The sequence below is a fragment of the Bos grunniens genome, chromosome 1, assembly GCF_055505025.1.
Source record: "Bos grunniens cultivar Pamir isolate PY7600 chromosome 1, Bosgru_T2T1.0, whole genome shotgun sequence".
In the NCBI taxonomy this organism is placed as follows: domain Eukaryota; kingdom Metazoa; phylum Chordata; class Mammalia; order Artiodactyla; family Bovidae; genus Bos; species Bos grunniens.
Window position 1 is genome coordinate 113,884,517 of NC_141165.1, and position 25,065 is coordinate 113,909,581.

The following is a 25,065-nucleotide window of genomic DNA, read 5'->3' on the forward strand; positions in this document are numbered from 1 at the left end:
TTAGTAATGTGCTCAGAGTTACATAGGTAAATAGTCACAGAGCTAAGATGAAACTCCAGGCTCTTGATGTTCAGTTTAGTGTTTATTTATAATACCAACTAATCTAGGTTTAGCTCAGTGTGTTCCTCTTCTTAGCTTTTGCATCTTCCATGGGATTCCTTTATTCCATTTAGTGTCCTTACACAAGTGTCTTCAAATTTCTATTGTGAAACACTGAAAGCATAAAAAAGCTGGAGAGTATTTTAAGGAAAACACATCTACCCACCTAGCTCTAACAAAGGTAAACATATTGTATATCTTCCCCTAACTTCCCAAAGATAACCATTTGAATTTATTGAATTTAATGAATTCAAATAAACCATTGAATTTATTATGCCAATTCATTGCTATAATCTCTATCATCTGTCTATGTCAATCATCTCTCCTTATCCATGCACGTCCATACATACACATACTCAAACAAATGTAATTCTGCATCTTTATTTTGTTCACTATTATGTTTTTACAATTTATCTTAACCCTATGAAGAATTCCATTGTGGAAATGCACTGATATTTATTTTCCTATTAATAAACAATTAAAAAAAACTTTCATAATATACACAATGTCCCAATGAATGTATTTCTAAATATCTCTTTGAGTTCATTTGCAATAATTTTTTAAGGCCTCTGATGTAAAATTGCTAGGGGGAGCACATATATATATGTGGGTTCTTCCAAAGATGTCCTTGAAACCTGTTTATATGTTAGACTTTGTATGGCCAAAGGGTCTTCACAAATGTAATTAAGTATCTTTAGAAGGCAAGGCTTACTTAATTGGCTTACTCAGGAGGGCCCAATCTAATTACAGGAATCCTTGAAATCAGAAGAGGAGGCAGAACTGAGAGTCATAAGCTACCACCTGAAAAAAATTCTACCAGCTGTTGCTGGTTTTCAAGATGGTGAAGAGGGGCATGCGCTGAGTAGTACAAGTCCGGAGTCACTGGATAAAGGCAACAAAAACGGGTTCTCTCCTAGAGCCTCCAGCTAGGAACGCAGCCCAGCAGAGACATCTTGATTTTAGCCCAGTGAAACCCAGGACAGACTTCTGACCTCCAGAACTGTAAGCTAACAAATTTTCATTGTTTTAAGCCATGAAGTCGATAGTTGTTTGTTACACAGTAATAGAAAACTAATACGGCATATTAAACTTTATGAATGGTAAATTTCCTTCCAAAATAGCTACACCAATTTCTGTGTTCACTATAAATGTATGAGAATCTTTGTGACCTCTTAACCTTTATAAGTCTAGAGTATCTCCAGACTTTAAAATTGGTTTGCTGAATTTGAAAGGTGAATAGTTTTAATTTGCATTTGGTTTTAGCTTTCATTTTCCTAATCATTTGTGGGGTTGAACCTTTTAATTTCTACGTTGTTGGCCATTTGAACACTCCTTTTCTTGAATACCTCATACATATTGGCCTTTATTCATATTGAAAGTGAAAGTGAAGTAGCTCAGTCGTGTCCGACTGTTTGCAACCCCGTGGACTGTAGCCTACCAGGCTCCTCCCTCCGTGTGATTCTCCAGGCAGGAATACTAGAGTGGGTTGCTATTTCCTTCTCCAGAGGATCATCCCGACCCAGGGATTGAACCCAGGTCTCCCGCATTGCAGGCAGACACTTTAACCTCTGAAACACCAGGGAAGCCCAATTCACATTGGGTTGTTATATTTTTCTTATTTATTTGTAAATATTTGTATGTTCTGAATATGAAACCTTCATTGGTGAAACCCCATGTAAATATAAAATCCCATTCTGTGGCTTCCTTTAACTTTGTGGTATTTTATTAAATAGAAAATTTTCATTGTAATGTTGGCAGATATATCATAGTTTTTACTTAATGAGTTTTGCCTTTTATGCATATACATCTTGCCAACCTCAGGATAATAAACATATTCTATATTTTCTTTTAAAAGTTTTAAAGTCTTACTTTTAATATTTAGGGCTTTAAAATATTTGAAATTGTATTTTACTTAGATACCCAGTTGTCCTAAAGCTATGTATGAAAAATTCACTCTTTTATTACTGATTTTAATATCTCTTCTCTCTCATACATCAATATATTTATAAGTTTCTGGGCTCTCTTTTCTGACCCTTTGTCTGTTTATTTATTTCAGTTCCTGTTCTACACTATTTTAATTACCCCAGCAACAAAATATCTTGATATTCTCCTTTTAAAAGTTAATTTTCTTCTAAATTTCTTACTTAATCTTGGACTTTTATTCATTTATTTGAATTCCAGGATAAGCTTGGCAAGTTCCATTAAACAGGCAAATATATTCTTTCTGGGATTATAGTCACAGTTGGATGAAAATATAAAGTGAATTTGAGAGCGCTGATATCTTTTAGATACTAGTCTTTTATCTGTTATCATAGCCTAATTTTCTATTAGTGCTTTAAATGATTGTTCATATTTACAGTTTTCTCTGTCAAAAGTTTGCTATACAGCTTTTGCTAGATTCATTAAAAGGTGCTTTACTCTCTTTGGTTATTAATAACTACCTAGCTGCCATTGTTTTACTCATTAATGATTATTCATATGTAAGGACTCTATTGATTCTTATATATTGAGCTTGTGTCTAGCAAACTTGCCAATTGTTTGTAAATTTTCTTTAATTTTATAAACAGTATTGTCTCAACAAAGATAATTTTGCTAGTTTTTGTACTCCTTATACCTTATTTTCTTTACTTACCTTATTGTTTGTGTTGTATTTCCAGTGTTAGAAGCAGTTTCATAGGCATCCTTGAGTTGTTCCTGAGTTTAATTGGAACACATCTGAAATTTCACATTTCAGTGTGCTATTAACTATAGATAAAAGTTCAAAGATTCTCCTTCTATTTCTAATTAGCTGAAAGTCATCATTGATGACTCTTGAAATTGATTGCATTTTTTGCATCTATAGGACTTTGTTTCTTTCATTATTTATGTCTGCTTTGGATGTAAAGATACATTCACTTCATAAAACTGGATGAGTAGTTTCCCCTCATTAACTGTTCCCTGAAACATTTTTCTGTAGTTTAAATTTCTAGTTCCAAGAAGCTTTGGTGTTTTTTAGGCAAGATAAGATTGTATAATTCACTAAATTTATTTAATGTTTATCATTTCTTCCTCAGGCAATTTTACTAACTTATATTTGTCTGGAAAGTTGTCAGTTTCATTTAAGTCTACAAGTTATTTGCATAAATTTATTTATAATGTTTTATGATATTATAAAGCACTCCATAAAAATATAGTAATTTCAATATTTACTATTTTCATTCCATTTTTCTATTATTCCTTTTGATGTTCTCTCTTTTACTGATGGAGTCAGTGTACTTTCTTTAAAAGAAATAGCTTTTGTTTTGTTGATTTTATTTATTAAGTAAATACATTTCAGTTCAGTTCAGTTCAGTCACTCAGTCGTGTCTGACTCTTTGTGACCCCATGAATCGCAGCACGCCAGGCCTCCCTGTCCATCACCAACTCCTGGAGTTCACTCAGACTCATGTCCATCGAGTCAGTGATGCCATCCAGCCATCTCGTCCTCTGTCATCCCCTTCTCCTCCTGCCCCCAATCCCTCCCAGCATCAGAGTCTTTTCCAATGAGTCAACTCTTCGCATGAGGTGGCCAAAGTACTGGAGTTTCAGCTTTAGCATCATTCCTTCCAAAGAAATCCCAGGGCTGATCTCCTTCAGAATGGACTGGTTGGATCTCCTTGCAGTCCAAGGGACTCTCAAGAGTCTTCTCCAACACCACAGTTCAAAAGCATCAATTCTTTGGCTCTCAGCCTTCTTCACAGTCCAACTCTCACATCCATACATGACCACTGGAAAAACCATAGCCTTGACTAGATGGACCTTTGTTGGCAAAGTAATGTCTCTGCTTTTGAATATGCTGTCTAGGTTGGTCATAACTTTCCTTCCAAGGAGTAAGCATCTTTTAATTTCATGGCTGCAGTCACCATCTGCAGTGATTTTGGAGCCCAAAAAATAAAGTCTGACACTGTTTCCACTGTTTCCCCATCTATTTCCCATGAAGTGATGGGACCAGATGCCATTTATGTGTATAAATTTCCCTCGAATTACTACTGTACCAGCTTCTGGCAGGTTTTGATATATAACACTTTTATTTTTACTTAGTTATAAATATTCTCTAATTTCTATTGTGATCTTTTTTCATACTTTACATCTGAGAACATATCAACTTTCTAAAAATAAGTTTATTTTATTTTTAAAAAATATTTAATCCTTTGTGGTAAGAAGATACGGTTTTATAAATTATTGAAAATAGTTGATATTACATGTGATCTAGGCATTTGTGCTCAGTTGTGTCCAACTCTGCAACCCCATGAACTGTAGCCCGCCAGGAATTCCTCTGTCCATGGAATTTCCCAGGCTAAAATACTGGAGTAGGTTGCCATTTTCTACTCCATACATGTGATCTGCTGCTGCTGCTGCTGCTAAGTCGCTCAGTCGTGTCCGACTCTGTGCGACCCTAGAGATGGCAGCCCACCAGGCTCTGCCGTCCCTGGGATTCTCCAGGCAAGAACACTGGAGTGGGTCACCATTTCCTTCTCCAGTGCATGAAAGTGAAAAGTGAAAGGGAAGTCGCTCAGTCGTGTCCGACTCTTAGTGACCCTATGGACTGCAGCCCACCAGACTTCTCCATCCATGGGATTTTCCAGGCAAGAGTACTGGAGTGGGGCGCCATTGCCTTCTCCAACATGTGATCTAGTATGTGGTTAATTTTATAATGTTCCAGTAATTTCAAAAGTGTATATTTTTTACTTTTGGAGGTAGTGTTCCATATACATCCTCTTTTAGAAAAACGATATTCATCCAATCCTCTAGCATTATTATGTTTTGTCTGAATATCAATTTTTCACTTTATTAGAGGGATCAATTCTTAAAATTCTCTCAGTAAAAAGTTATGTGTAGATCTTAATATGCGCTTGGTACTGTATGTGTCCTCTAAATATAATAATTTATTTTATTCTTAAACCAACTGTATAAGGTGAGGACATCATTTTTACAGAAGAAGAGATCGAGGGACAAAGAAGTTCACAAAGCTAGCAGTCGGTAGAGCGGAGATTTAAATGCAGTCTGTCTCCATTGTTCACGTGGGTCTGACACTACTAGTATGGCCAGTTTTTGCTTTATGTATTTTAAGACCATATTATTAGGCATTTAGAAACTTGTGCATGTTATGATTTGTTATACAGTTATTGTCTCTATTGTGTATTTTCTCCATCCATGCTTTTTGCCTTTAATTCTATTGTGTATGATATTATTTCTGTAACAGTTTCCTATTGGTTAGTATTTGACTGTGTTTTTTTTTTTTTTTTTAACTATACTGTGCAATTTTTTCTTCTTGTTTGAACACCATACAGTTTCTTTTTAATGTTGTTACCCTAATTCTTTCTGCATATATATTTAAATATCACTTCTCCTAATAAATGTGACTATTTTACCTTCCTTCATAACAGACCCTTAATCTCCTTGAGTATCAATTAAAATCCCATTATATTTTTATTTTTGCAAAGCATTGTTTTATCTTAAAAGTGAAGCAAAAGATAATTAGATATTTTGAAGCAATTATATTTATCAATATATTTAGTAGAATCCATGTTAACATTTGGCTTTACTACATCTTTCCTTTCCTGTAAGTTTACTTTTCTCCTTGATGAAGAATCTTTTTAAGCATTTTTTTTAAAGGAAAGAATATTTTATTTTATTTTTTTTAATATAAATTTATTTATTTTAATTGGAGGTTAATTACTTTACAGTATTGTATTGGTTTTGCCATACATCAACATGAATCTGCCACGGGTGTACATGTGTTCCCCATCCTGAACCCCCCTCCCACCTCCCTCCCCATACCATCCCTCTGGGTCATCCCAGTGCACCAGCCCCAAGCATCCAGTATCATGCATTGAACCTGGACTGGTGATTTGTTTCATATATGATATTACACAGGTTTCAATGCCATTCTCCCAAATCATCCCACCCTCTCCCTCTCCCACAGAGTCCAAAAGACTGTTCTATACATCTGTGTCTCTTTTGCTTAAGCATTTTTTTTAAATTAAGGATTTGTCTGTGGTAAACTTGAAAGTCCTTGTTTATTTCAATATGTCTTTGTTTTGTTCTCCCTACTGAAAAAAATAAAGTTGATCACTTAGTTCTGAAGTGAGTTATTATCCCTCTGCATTTTGAAGATATTGCTCCAAATTTTACTGATCTCCTGTTTCTAGTGATAAAAACAAAGTCAGTCTAATATCTTTTCTCCATGGTCACTTTTAAGATTTCCTCTTTGCCCTTGATACTTTGAAACTGCATTAAAATATAGCTATGTATGCACAGGTATATAATTTTTAAAAATCCTGCTTACTATTCAGATATACCGAAAGAAACATTAGAGGAAGAAAGAGGGATGGATAATAATTTCTGATAAAAGTCTGAAACCTGATTTCAAACTATAAGAGGAACTTTTTCTTGAGTAACAATTTAAAAATAGTCTTCCTTTTGAAACATGAATTGATCTTGCGTAGCCTTGGTATGCAGTGGATTGAAGCGGGTTTCGGTTCCCAGCCAGAGAATGAGGTTGGGACGCAGCAGTGAGAGCTGAATCCTAGCCACTAGACCAAAGGTCAGTGACAAGGCCCTGGCCCTCTGGGTTTTCAGAAAAGAATTCCCATAAAGATTGAACTGGCTTCCCTGATAGCTCAGTCGGTAAAGAATCTGCCTGCAATGCAAGAGACCAGAGTTCTATCCCTGGGTCAGGAAGATCCCCTGGAGAAGGATATGGCAACCCACTCCAGTATTCTTGCCTGGGAAATCCCATGGATGGAGGAGCCTGGCAGGCTACAGCCCATGGGGTCACAAGAGTTGGACACGACTTAATGACTAAACCACCATAAACATTGAAAGTAGTGAAACAAGTAAAACATTTGTTCAGTTCAGTTGCTCAGTCGTGTCCAACTCTTTGTGACCCCATGAATCGCAGCACACCAGGCCTCCCTGTCCATCACCAACTCCCGGAGTTCACTCAGATTCACGTCCATCAAGTCAGTGATGCCATCCAGCCATCTCATTCTCTGTCTTCCCCTCTCCTCCTGCCCCCAATCCCTCCCAGCATCAGAGTCTTTTCCAATGAGTCAACTCTTCACATGAGGTGGCCAAAGTACTGGAGTTTCAGCTTCAGCATCATTCCTTCCAAAGAAATCCCAGGGCTTAGGAGGAAAAAAAGTACAGCACATGTGGATAGACACACAACTTTTGAATTATTTACAGTCAAGATGGATTCCAGTAAAAAGCACTACGGGCAGACTTGACACCACCCCTCTTTTGACCTCCAAGGAGCTTTCTAGTCAGGAAGGTTTCCCTGACTTGAGAATGAGAAATATGTGGTCTCTTATCTTCTATCTGGGCAGAGCCCGGCCTCTTCTCTCCATTGTCCTGGAATTTCTGTCCACAGGGAATGAACTCAAATTGCTTACCCTGGAGGGGCCCAGCTGCCTTCTGCCTCAGAAGCACTACCATGTGAAAGAGAATTTCTGTATTTTCTCTCCTGTTTTTTTAATTTCTGTTAGGAGGAAAACAGAAGTATTATTGAAACACTGAGTCTTTCCCTGTGGGGATCCTTTTAAAAAGACAAATCTGGAAAATTTCAAAATTTCCCCAATAGCTGAGTGAAGGCCAAATTAAATATAAATTAGTTTTATTCTCTTTCTTGATTGCTTCATTTGTATTTTTTGAGGTCACAATGGCTTTCCTTATACATAAACAAATTCTACCTTGCAAAACCCCAATTTAAATCTCTAAGTGCTCTAAGGAGCTTCACATTGTGGATTAAGAATATACCCAGGTGGCCCAGAGAGACCATAAAAGGATTTAAGTTTAGGAGTCAAAATAGTTCCTTTTGGGAGCCCCTACATGGTACCTGGAGAAAACAAAAACAAACAAACGAACAAACAACAACAAAAAAAACCCCTCTGGTTTGGCATCTTTTAGAAATCTACATGTATTTATCCTCATATATTACCTTAGAATGCAGCTTCAGGCATGACTGTAATGATATGGCAATATTATTATGGGGCCTTATACTACTGGGTCTGTAGTTGAAAACAGACATCTGCTCTAATTTTTCCTTTATTTTATTTCTGGAATAACAAATTTCAAAGGAATTTTTCTTATTTAATATATATTCACTGAATGCCTACTCTGGCCAGCACCTCCGCTAGATGGGCTGCTAGGCACTGGGGAGATTCACAAGGTTCCTGCCTTCATGAAGCTTCAGTGAGCTTATTATTTGATCATCATGTGATTTAGAGACTCAAAAATATAAGCTTGAATGGGATTCCCAGGAGCCACCTAGGCCATTCCCTTACCTCAAGAAAGGATTTAATGAAATATTTTCTGACAGACTTGGTATTTGTCATGCCAAAGGATATTCAGAGAGGGGATTACTGCAGCCTTCAAATAAGAGTCAATGTTTTTCGACATTAAAAAAAATACATATGTAGAAAGTTTCTTATGCAAGCCATGGTTGAGAGGCAACTTGTCATAGTATCATTGCTAAACAAAATACAGGATGCCCAGTTCAATTTGAATTTTAATGTAAGTATGACCCAGATATTGCATGGGACATACTTATCCTAAAAACATATTTGTTGTTTACTAAAATTCAAATTTATCTGGGCATCCTTTAATTTTATTTGCTCAGTCTGCTAACTATATGGTAGAGAAAGAAGGAAGATCAAGCAAAAAAGTATTTAATTATGTAACAAAATAATTCAGGTAAGATAAAATACTAGTGACATGGATTATGGCACCATCAGCAATGTACTTCCTTTGGAATGTCCTCCTGGCCAGTTCTCTTTGCATAGAAATGGCATTGGGATAGGCTATGCATTATTGGTCCTCACAGTTTCATTAAAATGATATAGATGATTCAGACTGTTTACTTGTAAGAGAGCCATGTGTTTCAATGGGGGCCCCTCTGGGGACTCATGTATCTCCACTAAACTCTCCCTGTGAGATGACAGCACAATGGAGTCCCTGCATTGTACAGGTGGACTTGAATTTTTATCATGCTATTTCATGAGCTTACTTAGAAGCATGCAGAAACTTTCTGAATATCTCTGTGGTTTACATTCTGTGTTTTGAGTTCTACCCAAAAGTAAGGTGGTGGATGTGCAGAGAAAAGAAACAACTGCACTCTAAACTCTGTGGCCACAGGGACAGCAGGGAACTGTTTTGCTCACCACCATCAACTAAGTGCCCATTATTGCTGGATATATTAAGAAAAGGAGTTCTATCTCCCCAATATCCTACTTAGGGTCTTTAATTGAACTAGAAAAGTACATATTCTTTGACTTTCACAAAGGGCCTCCATTTGATTTTATAGATAAGTCTGGCAAAAAATGTATATGTTTTCTCTATCTTGAATCTTTCATTATTCAAGCAAGAAAGTCAATAATTATTTTTTTTACTAATTTCCCCCAAGAAATGAATATCAAAAGTTTAACTTGTATTGTTTATCTAGCTAAAAATATAAAATTTCTTTGAAGTATAATTTATATGTCTGATTATAATACTATACAAAAATCCACACTGGGCTTTGAATATTGTTAAAAGACAAATTATTTCTGCTTTATTGACTATGTCAAAGCCTTTGACTGTGTGGATCACAATAAACTGTGGAAAATTCTGAAAGAGATGGGAATACCAGACCACCTGATGTGCTTATTGAGAAATTTGTATGCAGGTCAGGAAGCAACAGTTAGAACTGGACATGGAACAACAGACTGTTTCCAAATAGGAAAAGGAGTACATCAAGGCTGTATATTGTCACCCTGCCTATTTAACTTATATGCAGACTACATCATGAGAAATACTGGGCTGGAAGAAGCACAAGCTGGAATCAAGATTGCTGGGAGAAATAACAATAACCTCAGATATGCAGATGACACTAAATTTATGGCAGAAAGCAAAGAGGAACTCAAAAGCCTCTTGATGAAAGTGAAAGAGGAGAGTGAAAAAGTTGGCTTAAAACTCAAACATTAAAACTAAGATCATGGCATCTGGTCCCATCACTTCATGGGAAACAGATAGGGAAACAGTGGAAACACTGTCAGACTTTATTTTTTTGGGCTCCAAAATCACTGCAGATGGTGACTGCAGCCATGAAATTAAAAGACGCTTACTCCTTGGAAGGAAAGTTATGACCAACCTAGATAGCATATTCAAAAGCAGAGACATTACTTTGCCAACAAAGGTCCATCTAGTCAAGGTTATGGTTTTTCCAGTGGTCATGTATGGATGTGAGAGTTGGACTGTGAAGAAAGCTGAGCGCCGAAGAATTGATGCTTTTGAACGCTGAGCGCCAAAGAATTGATGCTTTTGGACTGTGGTGTTGGAGAAGACTCTTGAGAGTCCCTTGGACTGCAAGGAGATCCAACCAGTCCATTCTGAAGGAGATCTGCCTTGGGATTTCTTTGGAAGGAATGATGTTAAAGCTGAAACTCCAATACTTTGGCCACCTCATGCGAAGAGTTGACTCATTGGAAAAGACTCTGATGCTGGGAGGGATTGGGGGCAGGAGGAGAAGGGGATGACAGAGGATGAGATGGCTGGATGGCATCACTGAGTCGATGGATGTGAGTCTGAGTGAATTCCAGGAGTTGGTGATGGACAGGGAGGCCTGGCGTGCTGCGATTCATGGGGTCGCAAAGAGTCAGACACGACTGAGTGACTGAACTGAACTGAAAAGACAAACTGAAGTATATTAAAAATTTCAAGGGTTCATTTGAGCAGAAGTCAGTTCCAATCAGGAAGCACCAAATCAGAAGTGGTAGGAGCTGGAGAAAGACTTATACTATATACACAATATACAAAAGATGACTGATTGGTTATAGCTTAAAGCCTAGTTGGCTGTTTGTGATTGGCTGTCCTTAAGTTTTGATTTTTGTAACCATTAAGCATTTAAATGCTTAGGTATGGTTTGCTTACATAGGCCACCATGGCATTAGAATCACCTCTGTCTGGCTTCCTTGTTTAATTGATAATATCTTGCTTCTCCATTTAAAAAATCCTAAATATTCACTACCAGATCTAGTATATAAAATCGGTAACTCTGTGCATTCAGTCCTAAATGGAATCAGTGAATATCCTAGGTAGAGTGTTCTTCTAGGTCATTCAAACAACATTGTGACTTTTATGTTGAAGGAATAGGCACCCAGAGAGATTAAGTAGCTAATCCCAGGTCACATGCTGCTGCTAAGTCGCTTCAGTCGTGTCCAACTCTGTGCAACCCCATAGATGGCAGCCCACCAGGCTCCCCCGTCCCTGGGATTCTCCAGGCAAGAACACTGGAGTGGGTTGCCATTTCCTTCTCCAGGTCACATAGGTAGAATTAAAACTCCATCCTGTTTATCTTCATTCTGAGTCCTGTGTTCTTTTCACCACATCACCATGTCTTTCTTTAGAATTCAAAACTTTTTTGGTTTAAATATAAAAATATTTCAATATGTTCAGAAATGACAAAAAGCAAAGGTGAAAATTCTGATATTCCCTGTTTTTTATATTAGCATTTGCAGGGCTTCTTCAGTGGTAAAGAATTGGCCTGCAATGCAGGAGATGCAGGAGTTCAATCCCTGAGTTGAGAAGATTCCCTGGAGGAGGAAATGACAACCCACTCCAGTATTCTTGCCTGGATAATCCCATGGACAGAGGAGCCTGGTGGGCTACAGTCCATGGGTATCAAAAGAGTCTGACACAACTGAACAACTGAGCATGTCAATTCATTTAAAAGTTTGCATTAGCATTCTTTCTCTCTTTTTTCATTTAAGCAACCTACATAGTAGATTTCAAGGAAGCATTTACTTTCTTACAAAGTGGAAATAGTTCCTTATTTCTTTGAATTGTCTTGGATGTTGCCTAAATGTCTATCATGAGGTGAAAACCGTGTATTAATAGGTTCTCAATTTGCCATGCTGGTAGTGTGACCAACTGCGCTTCCTCTGGAAAGTCTGAGAATAAAATGTCTAGACTGATTTTCAATCCGGAAGCCCAGTCTTCAAGAAACTTGGGGCAGTCACAGCAGCCTGAGGAGATGGAGGAAAACCAGCTGGGACGTGCAGAGTCACACTGTGTCCATCAGATTATAGCTGTGTCCTCCAGCTTCTTCTCTCTCCTGCCAGAATAAGAATCAATTCATTTTTCCCATGCTACCTTCTCACCAAAACCTTTTTCTTTTTTCAATTTCTTTCTGGTCCTGTCTTGGTTCTATTTTCAACTAGATATCTTCCCTTTCCCTCTGTTGTTGAAATTTGAGTTAGATTTTATAATTATTCTTTATAACTTTATTTTCTTTTTAACTCTGAATGAGCAAATCAGACCAGAAACTTATCTTTGACTGATTGATTTATCCATGCCATAGACAAATACTAAGCACTCATTGAACATTGTATTTAAACAAGTGGGAGATGAAAGTTGCACCCTATTGCACAACTTCAGCCAGCATCACAAAAATGATCCTGCCAGAAGTCAGAGGTAAGAACTTAGGCAACTGTTCTGCTGAAGCTGGCTTTGATCTTCCTGCTCTCCAAACTCTAAATCAAAGAGCCTTGATATTAAACAGTAAATTATTAAATAACCTTGGTGGCCATGCGGCCATAGTGGAGCCTTTATATTTTATAAGGGCTGCCCTGTCTAAGGGTCCACCTGGCAAGGAAGCAGATACTATCTTTGACGTTAGAGCTGTACTCATTATGCCCAGGGTGACAGTTTGTGGTCTGTGTCTATAAAGCAGTAGCCCGGGGTTAACCTAACAATAAAGCAAGCAGCCCATATCAGGAATGATGAATATCAAACCACAGAGGAAGGCTGATATACCTAGGGGAGGTAGGACCCAACTACGAGGCTGAGGGGATCCTCTGGTGGAAATTGGGAAACCAAGAAAAGTCTCCTGGGAAACATGGAGACACATATAAAGACAAGGACATCTGGGGCTACTAAAGAGTTTGAGGGAAATTACTAAATCTCTTTATTTCTTCTATTTATTTGACCAACTCTCTAAGAGTCCCAGCCACTGTGATCTCTGAACTATAACAACAGATTCCTAGTTGATCTCTCTTCTCCACCTGCAGTCTTTTCTCCATCTCGTAGCCAAAGTGATTCTTAAAAAAAAAAAAAAAGAAACAGCACACAATTTCGATCATGTAACACATACTACGCACCCTGTTTCTACATATTCTCATGCTAAAGAAAAACAAAATTGCTAAGAAGTCCTTCATGGTGGAATTTTACAACATTTGAGAAGGCCTTACAAATAGCGGAGAAAAGAAGAAAGGCAAAAGGCAAAGGAGAAAAGGAAAGATATTCCCATTTGAATGCAGAGTTCCTAAGAATAGCAAGGAGAGATAAGAAAGCCTTCCTCAGTGATCAGTGCAAAGAAATAGAGGGAAGCAATAGAATGGAAAAGACTAGAGATCTTTTCAAAAAAATCAGAGATACCAAGGTAATATTTCATGCAAAGATGGGCACAACGAAGCACAAAAATGGTATGGACCTAACAGAAGCAGATGATATTAACAGGTGGCAAGAATACACAGAAGAACTATACAAAAAAAAAAAAAAACCAACTTCATGACCCAGATAACCTCGAAGGTGTGATCACTCACGTAGAGCCAGACATCCTGGAATACAAAGTCAAGTGGACCTTAGGAAGCATCACTATGAAAAGCTAGTGGAGGTGATGGAATTCCAGTTGAGCTATTTCAAATCCTGAAAGATAATGCTGTGAAAGTGCTACACTCAATATGCCAGCACATTTGGAAAACGCAGCAGTGGCCACGGGACTGGAAAAGGTCAGTTTTCATTCCAATCACAAAGAAAAGCAATGCCAAAGAATTCTCTAACTATGACACAGTTGCACTCATCTCACATGCTAGCAAAGTAATGCTCAAAATTCTCCAAGCCAGGCTTCAACAGTATGTGAACTGTAAGCCTCCAGATGTTCAAACTGGATTTAGAAAAGGCAGAGGAACCAGAGATCAAATTGCCAACATCCACTGGATCATTGAAAGAGCAAGAGAGTTCCAGAAAAACATCTACTTTTGCTTTATTGACTTCATCAAAGCTTTTGACTGTGTGGATCACAACAAACTGTGGAAAATTCTTCAAGAGATGGGAATCTCAGACCACCTAACCTGCCTCCTGAGAAATCTGTATGCAGGTCAGGAAGCAACAGTTAGAACTGGACATGGAACAACAGACTGGTTCCAAATCGGGAAAGGAGTATGTCAAGGCTGTATATTGTCACCCTGCTTATTTAACTTATATGTAGAGTACATCGTGAGAAATGATGGACTGGATGAGGCACAAACTGGAATCAAGATTGCCAGGAGAAATATCAATAACCTCAGATATGCAGATGACAGCATCCTTATGGCAGAAAGCTAAGAACTAAAGAGTCTTTTGATGAAAATGAAAGATGAGAGTGAAAAAGTTGACTTAAAACTCAACATTCAGAAAAGTAAGATCATGGCATCTGGTCCCATCACTTCATGGCAAATAGATGCGGAAGCAATGGAAACAGTGGCAGGCTTTATTATTTTGGGCTCCAAAATGACTGTAAATGGTGACTGCATCATGAAATTAAGACACTTGCTCCTTGGAAGAAAAGCTATGACCAACCTAGACTGCATATTAAAAAGCAGAGACATTACTTTACCAACAAAGGTCTGTCTAGTCAAAGCTATGGTTTTTCCAGTAGTCATGTATGGATGTGAAAGTTGGAGTATAAAGAAAGCTAAGTGCCAAAGAATTATGCCTTTGAGCTGTGGTGTTTGAGAATACTTTTGAGAGTCCCTTGGACTGCAAGGAGATCCAAACAGTCAATCCTAAAGGAAATCAGTCCTAAATATTTATTGGAAGGACTGATGCTGAAGCTGAAACTCCAGTACTTTGGCCACCTGATGCGAAGAACTAACATCTTTGAAAAGACCCTGATGTTGAGAAAGATTGAAGGCAGGAGGAGAAGGGGATGACAGAGGATGAGATCATTGGATAACATCACCAACTTGATAGACATGAGTTTGAGTAAACTCCAGGAGTTGGTGATGGACAGGGAGGCCTGGCGTGCTGCCATCCTTGGGGTTGCAAAGAGTTGGACACGACTGAGCGACTGAACTGAACTTTCAGCCTTACTTCCCACTAACTATCCCATATTTTCAACAGTCTCACCACCAAACTGGTTTCCTTTTATCCCTACTACTTACTTACTTTGTATCTTCCAGACAGAATATTTACATAAATGATTTCTTTGGCTGGCATGATTCTTCCTCCCATCTTGACTAGTTAACTACTCAACTACTAGTTTCAGTTCAAGTTATCTTCCTTGGGGAAGCTTTTCACAACACCCCTGGCTAGGTCAAATCCCTGTGTCAGGGTTTCCATGTGCTTCTCCTTGATAATATTTACCATGTCTGTAATTTTAATTCTCTTTATGTGATCATTTTATACATATCTGTCGTCCCTAATACTGCAATGTCTATGTGATCAAGAACAGTCTTGGGTAGAACTCTTATGTTCCAAAGGCCCAGCACAGAGCCTGGGCATGGTGGTCTCTATGTATCTGTTGAGTAAGTATGATTCTAAGGAGTAGGTAGCCTGCTTTTGTTTCTTTTAATGAACTTTAATTGTGCTCTTAGTACTTAGCACACAGAAGCACTTAGATCTCCAGATTTGGGGGATTGAGCTAAATAAGGTGAAGAACTTATAAATTCGGTGAAGTGAAGGGCTCTTCTACTGAATGACTATGACCTCAAACTAAAGATAGGAGTGACTGGTGTTCCCATCACCATAATTTCCCCCACAGATTCCAGTTGAAAAAGATTTGTGTTCCACCAAACTCACCACATGTATTAAGTAATAATTCATTTGTTTCCTTAAAAGACCCCGGAATAGCCAACTGGAGCTGTTAGTGAAATATCAGAGTGTTACTATACTATGCTGAGATTCTTACAAGCCACAACAATGGTGTGAAAATATGCAACTCATGTGTCATTTTTGTTGTTCAGTTACTTAGTTGTGTCCAACTCTTCGCAACTGCATGGACTGCAGCACACCAGGCTTCCCTGTCCTTCACTATCTCCCAGAGTTTGTTCATACTCATGTCCAGTGAGTCAGTGATGCCATCCAACCATCTCATCCTCTGCCTCCCGCTTCTGCTCCTGCCCTCAGTCTTGCCCAGCATCAAGACCTTTTCCAATGAGTCAGCTCTTCGAATCAGGTGGCCAAAGTATTGGAGATTCAGCTTCAGTCCTTCCGATGAATATTCAGGGTTGATTTCCTTTAGGATTTGATCCTAAAGTGGTTTGATCCCTTGCTGTCCAAAGGAATTCTCAGGAGTCTTCTCCAGCACCACAGTTTGAAAGCAATTCATGTGAGACTTCAAATTTTATTATAAATAACTCTGAGCTTTTATTTTTGCAACTAAAGGACTTCTAGAAATCTAGGGCCTTCAGGTTGGAAACCACTGCATTAGATCCAAAAAGAACAAGACTATAGGGAGACCTTCCTCTCTTTTCTGCTATTACTTGTACGGGTGTGACCTGGGATATTTGTTGATAAAGGGTACAGTCAGCCAAGACGTCAGTGTGAGGCTGAAGACTGCCATGATGTTCTAGGCAGAAGCACCCGGCTGAGGATGAAGCAGACAGTGGTCCATGCTTCACTAAGATGACATTTTTCTAAACCTCAACATGGCCAAGCTTACTCTTTCCTTAGTTATAAACTGGTATTGCAATCTGAAGGTTACATTTAGTAATAATTCCAGACATGCATGGCTGGTTTCTTAAAGCCGAATAAGTATTTAGATAATAGAAGGAACAAAAGGTCAGATGCAGGCCTGCCAAAGCTTGATGAGGATACATGTTTTCAGGAAAAGAAACAGTTATTTCCTTTCTCCTGCTTTGAGACAGTATCTTCAAAATCTTCACTTACTATAAAATAATAGCATATCATCTGCATGGAACATGAGGAAATAATTAAAACCTGACCCCAACTTATTTTACAGCAGTTGGATTGACACAAATGAAATTTTATATATTAAGTGCTGTGAGCTTCTAGGAGGAAGGTTCAACTACAAAAGCTAAAGAATGCTCACTCTGGGTGTTTCTATAAGTGAAAATTACATTTAAAATCCATATAGTCTCTTTTTGTGAAATGTGAAGAAAATTCTAGTTGGTAATGGAGCAGATTCAAAGTGATCAGGGAAGTGTTGCTATAGGTACTCTGTAAAGTGCTGGTGTGACAGGTAGGCATAAAAATGTTATGCTGACTACAGTGAAAACTGAGACTGTGGCTAAGAGGTTCATTTAAGGTGAGTCAACAGTAGAATTCCTCTGCTCAGATACTTTTGAATTAAGTGAAAAATAGCGCTATTATACTTGTCTCCAAAACGACCTTTAATACTACTCTCTGCACCATTCAAGCTACACCCGCCACTAAATTGCTCTTTAAAACCACTAAACTGTAGTCCTGTCTAAAGGTTAATGATGCAAATTCATAACATAACCTTCATAAATAGTTTCAGAAAAAGATGGATAAGTCTTCATGAGCAAGCAGAAAAAATAGTTTTAATAGTATTGTAAGTGCATGGGGCACAAATAACAAAAAATACCCCTTCATTTTATAGTAAGACCAATTGAGGAAGAGCCATGTTAGGAGTCAGAACTGACTTTTCGTTTAATCTGATATTTAGACATCAGAGATGGTGCCAGCACTTTTTATAATGAGGTCTGTCTGCTGATAGTTTGAGATCAAGTGTGTTGAAATAGCCCTTCCTTATTCTTTGGGAAATAAAAATGGATACAGTGAGAGTGGGTGGGAACTGCTCCCCCACCCCACTTCAAATCACACCAAGTCTGGACTTCCAGCACAGGATCCAATGCAGGGTCTACTTCTGGCCAATGCATTGATGAGCCAGTAGTGAAATGAGAAGCCTAAGGGAGGCTGTGGCTTCCAGGATCTGTGTCAACTCTCTCCAGCCAGCGTTTCCAATGGTTAAGGGGCACTTGGGCGCCATTGCTCTGGAATGCAAAATGAAGATTACCAGTCTAGTTGCAGTTGTTTGGAAATATTTTTGATTGGACTTCCTGAATATCAATGACAAAAAATAATCAGACAGAAGGCCCTCATTAAAGCATGTGCCACTTTGCAAACATTGTGAGGCTTTAATGGCCAAAATATAAGGTCTGTTTCTTCTTCTTCTGTTCTTGTTCTGTTCCTACCAATCCCCAGAAAAATGTTCATGGGCAAGAGGCTATGTGAACCCCTGTTCTTACTAATTGACATAGAACCCCATTATACTGTAGGAGTGAGGGCAGAATGGGGAACTAAGGAATGGCAAGGTGACCTCCCTGACAATTTCATGAGAAGTCAAAATGTATGCAAATGCAAATGACCAGAGAAAAAAGGAAAGGAAATCCAGGTTCTATGCTTATGATCAACTGGAATATATTTCACAGGGCTTAGGCAGGGGTCCTGCCCACGTACAACCCTTCAGGGTGTGGACAGAAGCAAGGGTTAGTTTAGGAAGGAAACAGAGGCTTACCTGTTCCCCAGCGATTTACATGAATGAGTAACCCAAAACAAACTAGCAAAAAAAAAAAAAAGCCAAAAGCCACATTCACATTTGTCTGGGAATTCATGTTGGAGAATGGCCTTTTGGAACTATAACAATGAAATGCTAACATTTTGATCATTTTAATCATCATTCATAAATCTTGCACAGTTCTGCCAAAGTAAATATATTTGCTTCGGGTTAAAATGTACCAATTTTGAACTTTGAAATACTGTTTTCCTTTTTTGCCCAAAAAGACAGATAATCAACACACAGGAATTTGAACACAACATAGAGAACCCTGGACTTTGGGAACAAAACTATTTGATATTTAAAATGATGGATTTTATTTTACCTCCGAGATTTAAATGTTAACATATTGCCAAATTTGTTTCTTTAATAATAGAAAGAAAATGTGCAGCTAAGGATGATGCTCCCCTCCTGTATCACTCCCCTCCCTCTCTTCCTACAGAAAACCTCGAGGTCACAGAATCTGGCACACTGCTAAGGGGCCCAAACTGAACCACAGAACTCCAGTTGTACTATGGGACAGCCCAATAACCATCATATAGAGTATCTGCCTTTGTTTTTGACTGTTCACTATAGGCGTTTATATCTTTATGCAATATCTAGTATGATTTAGAACATTAAAAAGATTCACAAAGACATAAAACTATGCATCTCCTTCTATATCTTACATTTTTAAAAATTGGTGATTGCCTGCCTATTAACTATTCCCTCCCTATTCCTCGACAAAGCCCCAGTTTTGTTGAGGCTTCCATTCCTTAGGAAAAGAGAACCTTTCACAATGTCAAGAACAGACGCCAATTAGTATAAGCCATCATGGTAATCTTATCCTTCCCAGTGAATGGACTATGCAGGGCAATGTGACATAATTCTAGGAAATGAAGTAAGCAAAATATGGCTGGGAAGTGTCTAGGAAAGATTGCTTGTTCTTGAAAGCACAGAAGTGAATAGCTTCATCTCGTGCTGGATGCTACCACGCCTGAGTGTGAACTGCACAACCATCTTGCTACTTTGAGGAAGCTGATATGTCTATATAAGGATAATGGCAGAGCAGAAACAGGGGTAAAACAGAAACTGTATTAACCAGTCTTCAGGCTGTTTTTTTTTTTTTTAATATGAATCTTTTTACATAAGCAAATGCATTTCTCTTTAATAAGCCATATTGATTATATTTTTATTGCTTTCAGGAAAAAGCATCTTTTTCTTTCAATGTTGGGAAATACAGATTTTCTTTAATATTTTAAATCCCTGAATGGTTCCAAGGTATGCATATTTACAAATACTATTTTTGCTATTACTAAAAATGTGGCAACAAACATCCTAGCTCAGGTCCCTTGGTGAGTTACTGTATAAGTGGAATTGTTGGGTCATGTCCATAGACTATGTACATCTTCACCTATATTACATTATATTTCCAAATTGTTCTCCAAAGAACATGAAACAGTTCATGCCTCTGCAGCAGTATATAGGAGCATATCTTTCCCAACATGATTGCCATTTTGAACTTTCGAGTTTTGCCATTTTCAGATTTTCAATTTTTACCTTTATGACACAGTGGTATCTGTTGCTTTTATTTGCATTTCTATGTTTACAAATGAGGTTGAGAAGCTTTCAGTGTATTTGTTAGCCATTTAGTCTTCTCTTTAAAATTAAAGAGAAGCCACCTTCCCTGGTGGCTCAGAGTTTAAAGTGTCTGCCTGCAATGCAGGAGACCTGGGTTTGATCCCTGGGTTGGGAAGATCCCCTGGAGAAGGAAATGGCAACCCACTCCAGTATTCTTGCCTGGAGAATCCTATGGATGGAGGAGCCTGGTGGGCTACAGTCCACGGGGTCACAAAGAGTCGGACACGACTGGGCGACTTCACTTTCTTTCTTTCTTTAAAATTAATAGTTTAAGTTATTTATGTATTTTTTCATTGGATTGTTTGTTTTTTGTTGGTGTTTAGAATTTTTTTTAATAGTCTGGACGTCAATGCTTTAGCAGTTATATATACTATAATTATCTTTTCCCAAACTAATAGTTGGCTTTTATTTATGGTATCCTTTGTGACACAGGCATTTTATTCTTGAATGTAGTCAAATATATCACTTTTTAAATTTATGGCTTGTAAATTTTATGTTGTCTTTAAAAATTCTTTTCTAACTGAGATCATAATGGTATAACCCTACATTTTCTTAAAAACTGCTAAGTTTTGCTTTTTGCATTTAGATTTTTAATATATCTAGTCATTTTGTCCCTGTTTTTAATGAAATGGAGACTTCTAAGGTTTCTTCTGGTCTAAATCAATTGTGTCACTTAAGGTATAATCAAAAAACAAGAAAAAGTTATTTCAAGAAAAGGAATTTAATATAGAGAATTTGTTGCTGCTGCTGCTAAGTCACTTCAGTCGTGTCTGACTCTGTGCGACCCCATAGATGGCAGCCCACCAGGCTCCGCCATCCCTGGGATTCTCCAGGCAAGAACACTGAAGTGGGTTGCCATTTCCTCCTCCAATGCATGAAAGTGAAAAGTGAAAGTGAAGTCGCTCAGTCATATCCGACTCTTAGCGACCCCGTGGACCGCAGCCTACCAGGCTCCTCCGTCCATGGAATTTTCCAGGCAAGAGTACTGAAGTGAGGGTGCCATTGCCTTCTCTGAGAGAATTGGTTACTCAGATGAAAAGAGTGAAAGAAGAAAAGAATTTTTTTTTTTTAACCCAGAATTAACTTAAGGAAGCAAATACTAGAGAACGGGAGTATTAGGACTACCAGATCCTAGAAACTCAGAGGACTCCCCTGAAGATTTTGTGCTCAGATCTTTAGGAAAGGAATCTTAGCTGACTCCTACTGGGACCTTAGAGGGGCATACAGAGGCTGGCTCTGGGAGTGCTAAAAGAACTAGAAGCAAGTGAATTACCTCTCCTGGGCTCAACTGCTGCTGCCTGGGTGAATTGCTATTGCTAGGATAATGTTAATAGAAAAAAAGAACAAAGTTCTATCCTCTTCCTACATTCCAGTTTGACTCTGTTTTGTCTCTTTGGCAGGACCTAAGGGGAAGCCAGGTAGCAAAGTAATCTGGAGAATTAGCAGAGTATAGAAGAATGGATTTGAGTCCAAGAGACAGCATCAGTAAATAATTAGCCCATTAGTAGAAGCTTTAGTGGCTTTATGCACCTAAGGGAATGTGCAGCCTAATTCACTGGCTGAGGAAAAAAACGGAAATTCAATTTTGCTGATACTTAACAAGGCTATTTAATTCAGAGTTTTCAGACTAGTGTCCCCACTCAACCTGCAAAAACATTGTTGAATTCAAAGATAAGCTAAACACTTTTAGCAAGCAACCTGTATTTCAAAGTTGACCTTTGATAAGATAACAAGTTATTGTTGGTAATATGCTACCTAGTGAATATTTTCTTAAAAATAAGTACCATTAATCTGACCCTTCAAGATAAAGGTGACATTTTACCAACAAGTGAGAAATAACTTAAAAAAAAAAAAAAAAAAAAAAAAACCTCTTATATAAAGAGAATTGGGTTGAGGGATAATATTCCTATTATTATGTTACTTGTTGGCAAAATTGATACCTATCAAAAGTGTTATCTACTCAAATAATGATCTTGAAATTAGAATACTTCAGTCAAAACATTTTCCAAATGAAAGATTCTAGTATATTTTGAAATAATGTTCTAAAAATATAAAAATAAACTAAGTTCTTGTTATTTTTAGGAACAATGGATTGACATTAGAGAATGTAAGACTTCACTAACTGAAATTTGTCAGAGACCATTTAGTTGGATGAAACTGAAAAATGAATCTTAAGGTTTAAATACAACCAATGAAATGTTTTTTCCCTTTGGACCTATGCATTATTTTTAGCAGTCTTTTTAAAAATAAAGCAGCTATTGGCCCCAAATGTAGAACAAGCTAAACCTAAATCAGATTTTTGAATCACTAAAGGCTGAGCGCCGAAGAATTGATGCTTTTGAACTGTGGTGTTGGAGAAGACTCTTGAGAGTCCCTTGGACTGCAAAGAGATCCAACCAGTCCATTCTGAAGGAGATCAGCCCTGGGATTTCTTTGGAAGGAATGATGCTAAAGCTGAAACTCCAGTACTTTGGCCACCTCATGCGAAGAGTTGACTCATTGGAAAAGGCTCTGATGCTGGGAGGGATTGGGGGCAGGAGGAAAAGGGGATGGCAGAGGATGAGATGGCTGGATGGCATCACTGACTCGATGGACGTGAGTCTGAGTGAACTCCGGGAGTTGGTGATGGACAGGGAGGCCTGGCGTGCTGCAATTCATGGGGTTGCAAAGAGTCGGACACCACTGAGCAACTGAACTGAACTGAAAGCATAACACATTCAATTAAGGTTTTAAAATAAGAAAGAATATTTGCTTTAAACAAAAAAAACCATTAAATGAAAGCAAAACACTTTCATATTGTTGGTAAATAAAATAATGTAAAATATTTCACTTTTTTATTTTTAATTTACCTTGCTAATAATCTAATTTAAATTTAAGCCTATTAGTTCATTAATATGTAGATAAATTTATGAAAAATAAATATAGTGTGTCTATATAAGCAAATCTGGTTATTTTTAATGAGGTATGTGGTAGGATGTTTAAGCAAACTGGAAAAAACTGTTCAAAGATAAACTAAGGCATATTAAACATGCTGATTTAAAGTGTGCAAAAATCAATTCTAATTGATCAGCATTCAGTCTAGAAGATAGAAAGGAATTCTGAGGAGCTGTGCAAAATGGAAGACTTTTTTTTTTTAGCCCAAAAGGAATAGGAACAAGGAAGTTAAAACTAGGCAAAAAAAAAAAAAAAAAAAGCAGGTTGTTTACTGCAAGGTCACTTGCATTTAGAGGGTGGCAGGGATCTATTCGGAGAAGGTGATGGCACCCCACTCCAGTACTTTTGCCTGGAAAATCCCATGGACAGAGGAGCCTGGTAGGCGCAGTCCATGGGGTCGAGAAGAGTCAGACACGACTGAGCGACTTCACTTTCACTTTTCACTTTCATGCATTGGAGAAGGAAATGGCAACCCACTCCAGTGTTCTTGCCTGGAGAATCCCAGGGACGGGAGAGCCTGGTGGGCTGCTGTCTCTGGGGTCGCGCAGAGTCGGACACGACTGAAACGACTTAGCAGCAGCAGCAGCAGCAGCAGCAGGGATCTATTGGTCAGATGACCTAACTCCTGTTAACCAGGCAATTCCTGCTTGACTGGCTTAAGATTTCAATTAAAAGAAATAAGGACAATCTCAGAGACCTCCAGGACAATATTAAACGCTACAATATTCGAATCATAGGGGTTCCAGAAGAAGAAGACAAAAAGAAAGACCATGAGAAAATACTTGAGGAGACAATGGTTGAAAACTTCCCTAAAATGGGGAAGGAAATAATCACCCAAGTCCAAGAAACCCAGAGAGTCCCAAACAGGATAAACCCAAGGAGAAACACCCCAAGACACATATTAATCAAATTAACAAAGATCAAACACAAAGAACAAATATTAAAAGCAGCAAGGGAAAAACAACAAATAACACACAAGGGAATTCTCATAAGGATAACAGCTGATCTTTCAATAGAACCTCTTCAAGCCAGGAGGGAATGGCAAGACGTACTTAAAGTGATGAAAGAAAATAACCTACAGCCCAGATTATTGTACCCAGCAAGGATCTCATTCAAGTATGAAGGAGAAATCAAAAGCTTTTCAGACAAGCAAAAGCTGAGAGAATTCTGTACCACCAAACCAGCTCTCCAACAAATACTAAAGGATATTCTCTAGACAGGAAACACAAAAACGGTGTATAAACTCGAACCCAAAACAATAAAGTAAATGGCAACGGGATCATACTTATCAGTAATTACCTTAAACGTAAATGGGTTGAATGCCCCAACCAAAAGACAAAGACTGGCTGAATGGATACAAAAACAAGACCCCTACATATGTTGTCTACAAGAGACCCACCTCAAAACAGGGGACACATACAGACTGAAAGTGAAGGACTGGAAAAAGATTTTCCATGCAAATAGGGACCAAAAGAAAGCAGGAGTAGCAATATTCATATCAGATAAAATAGACTTTAACACAAAGGCTGTGAAAAGAGACAAAGAAGGTCACTACATAATGATCAAAGGATCAATCCAAGAAGAAGATATAACAATTATAAATATATATGTACCCAACATGGGAGCACTGCAGTATGTAAGACAAATGCTAACAAGTATGAAAGGAGAAATTAACAATAACACAATAATAGTGGGAGACTTTAATACCCCACTCACACCTGTGGATAGATCAACTAAACAGAAAATTAACAAGGAAACACAAACTTTAAACGATACAATAGACCAGTTAGACCTAATTGATATCTATAGGACATTTCATCCCAAAACAATGAATT

At 38.0% G+C, this 25,065-nt stretch overlaps 1 protein-coding gene across 14 annotated transcripts in view; it reads left to right on the forward strand.

Moving 5' to 3' along the window:
* Positions 1-25,065, forward strand: part of LOC147380100 (uncharacterized) — a 699,587-nt gene that overhangs the window by 478,960 nt on the left and 195,562 nt on the right. For 11 of the 14 annotated variants that reach the window (XR_015167018.1, XR_015167012.1, XR_015167022.1 and 8 more), the window contains exon 5: positions 850-1,101. Coding sequence is in view for 10 of the 14 variants with exons in the window: in XM_086410556.1 (XP_086266682.1) it covers positions 850-1,029 (180 nt within the window). In the remaining 4 variants the exon portion in view is untranslated. Of the gene's footprint in view, positions 1-849; positions 1,102-4,598; positions 5,071-22,378; positions 23,381-23,967; positions 24,497-25,065 lie in introns of those variants that run through there. The other 3 variants (XM_086410549.1, XM_086410544.1, XM_086410535.1) reach the window with 3 other exon arrangements.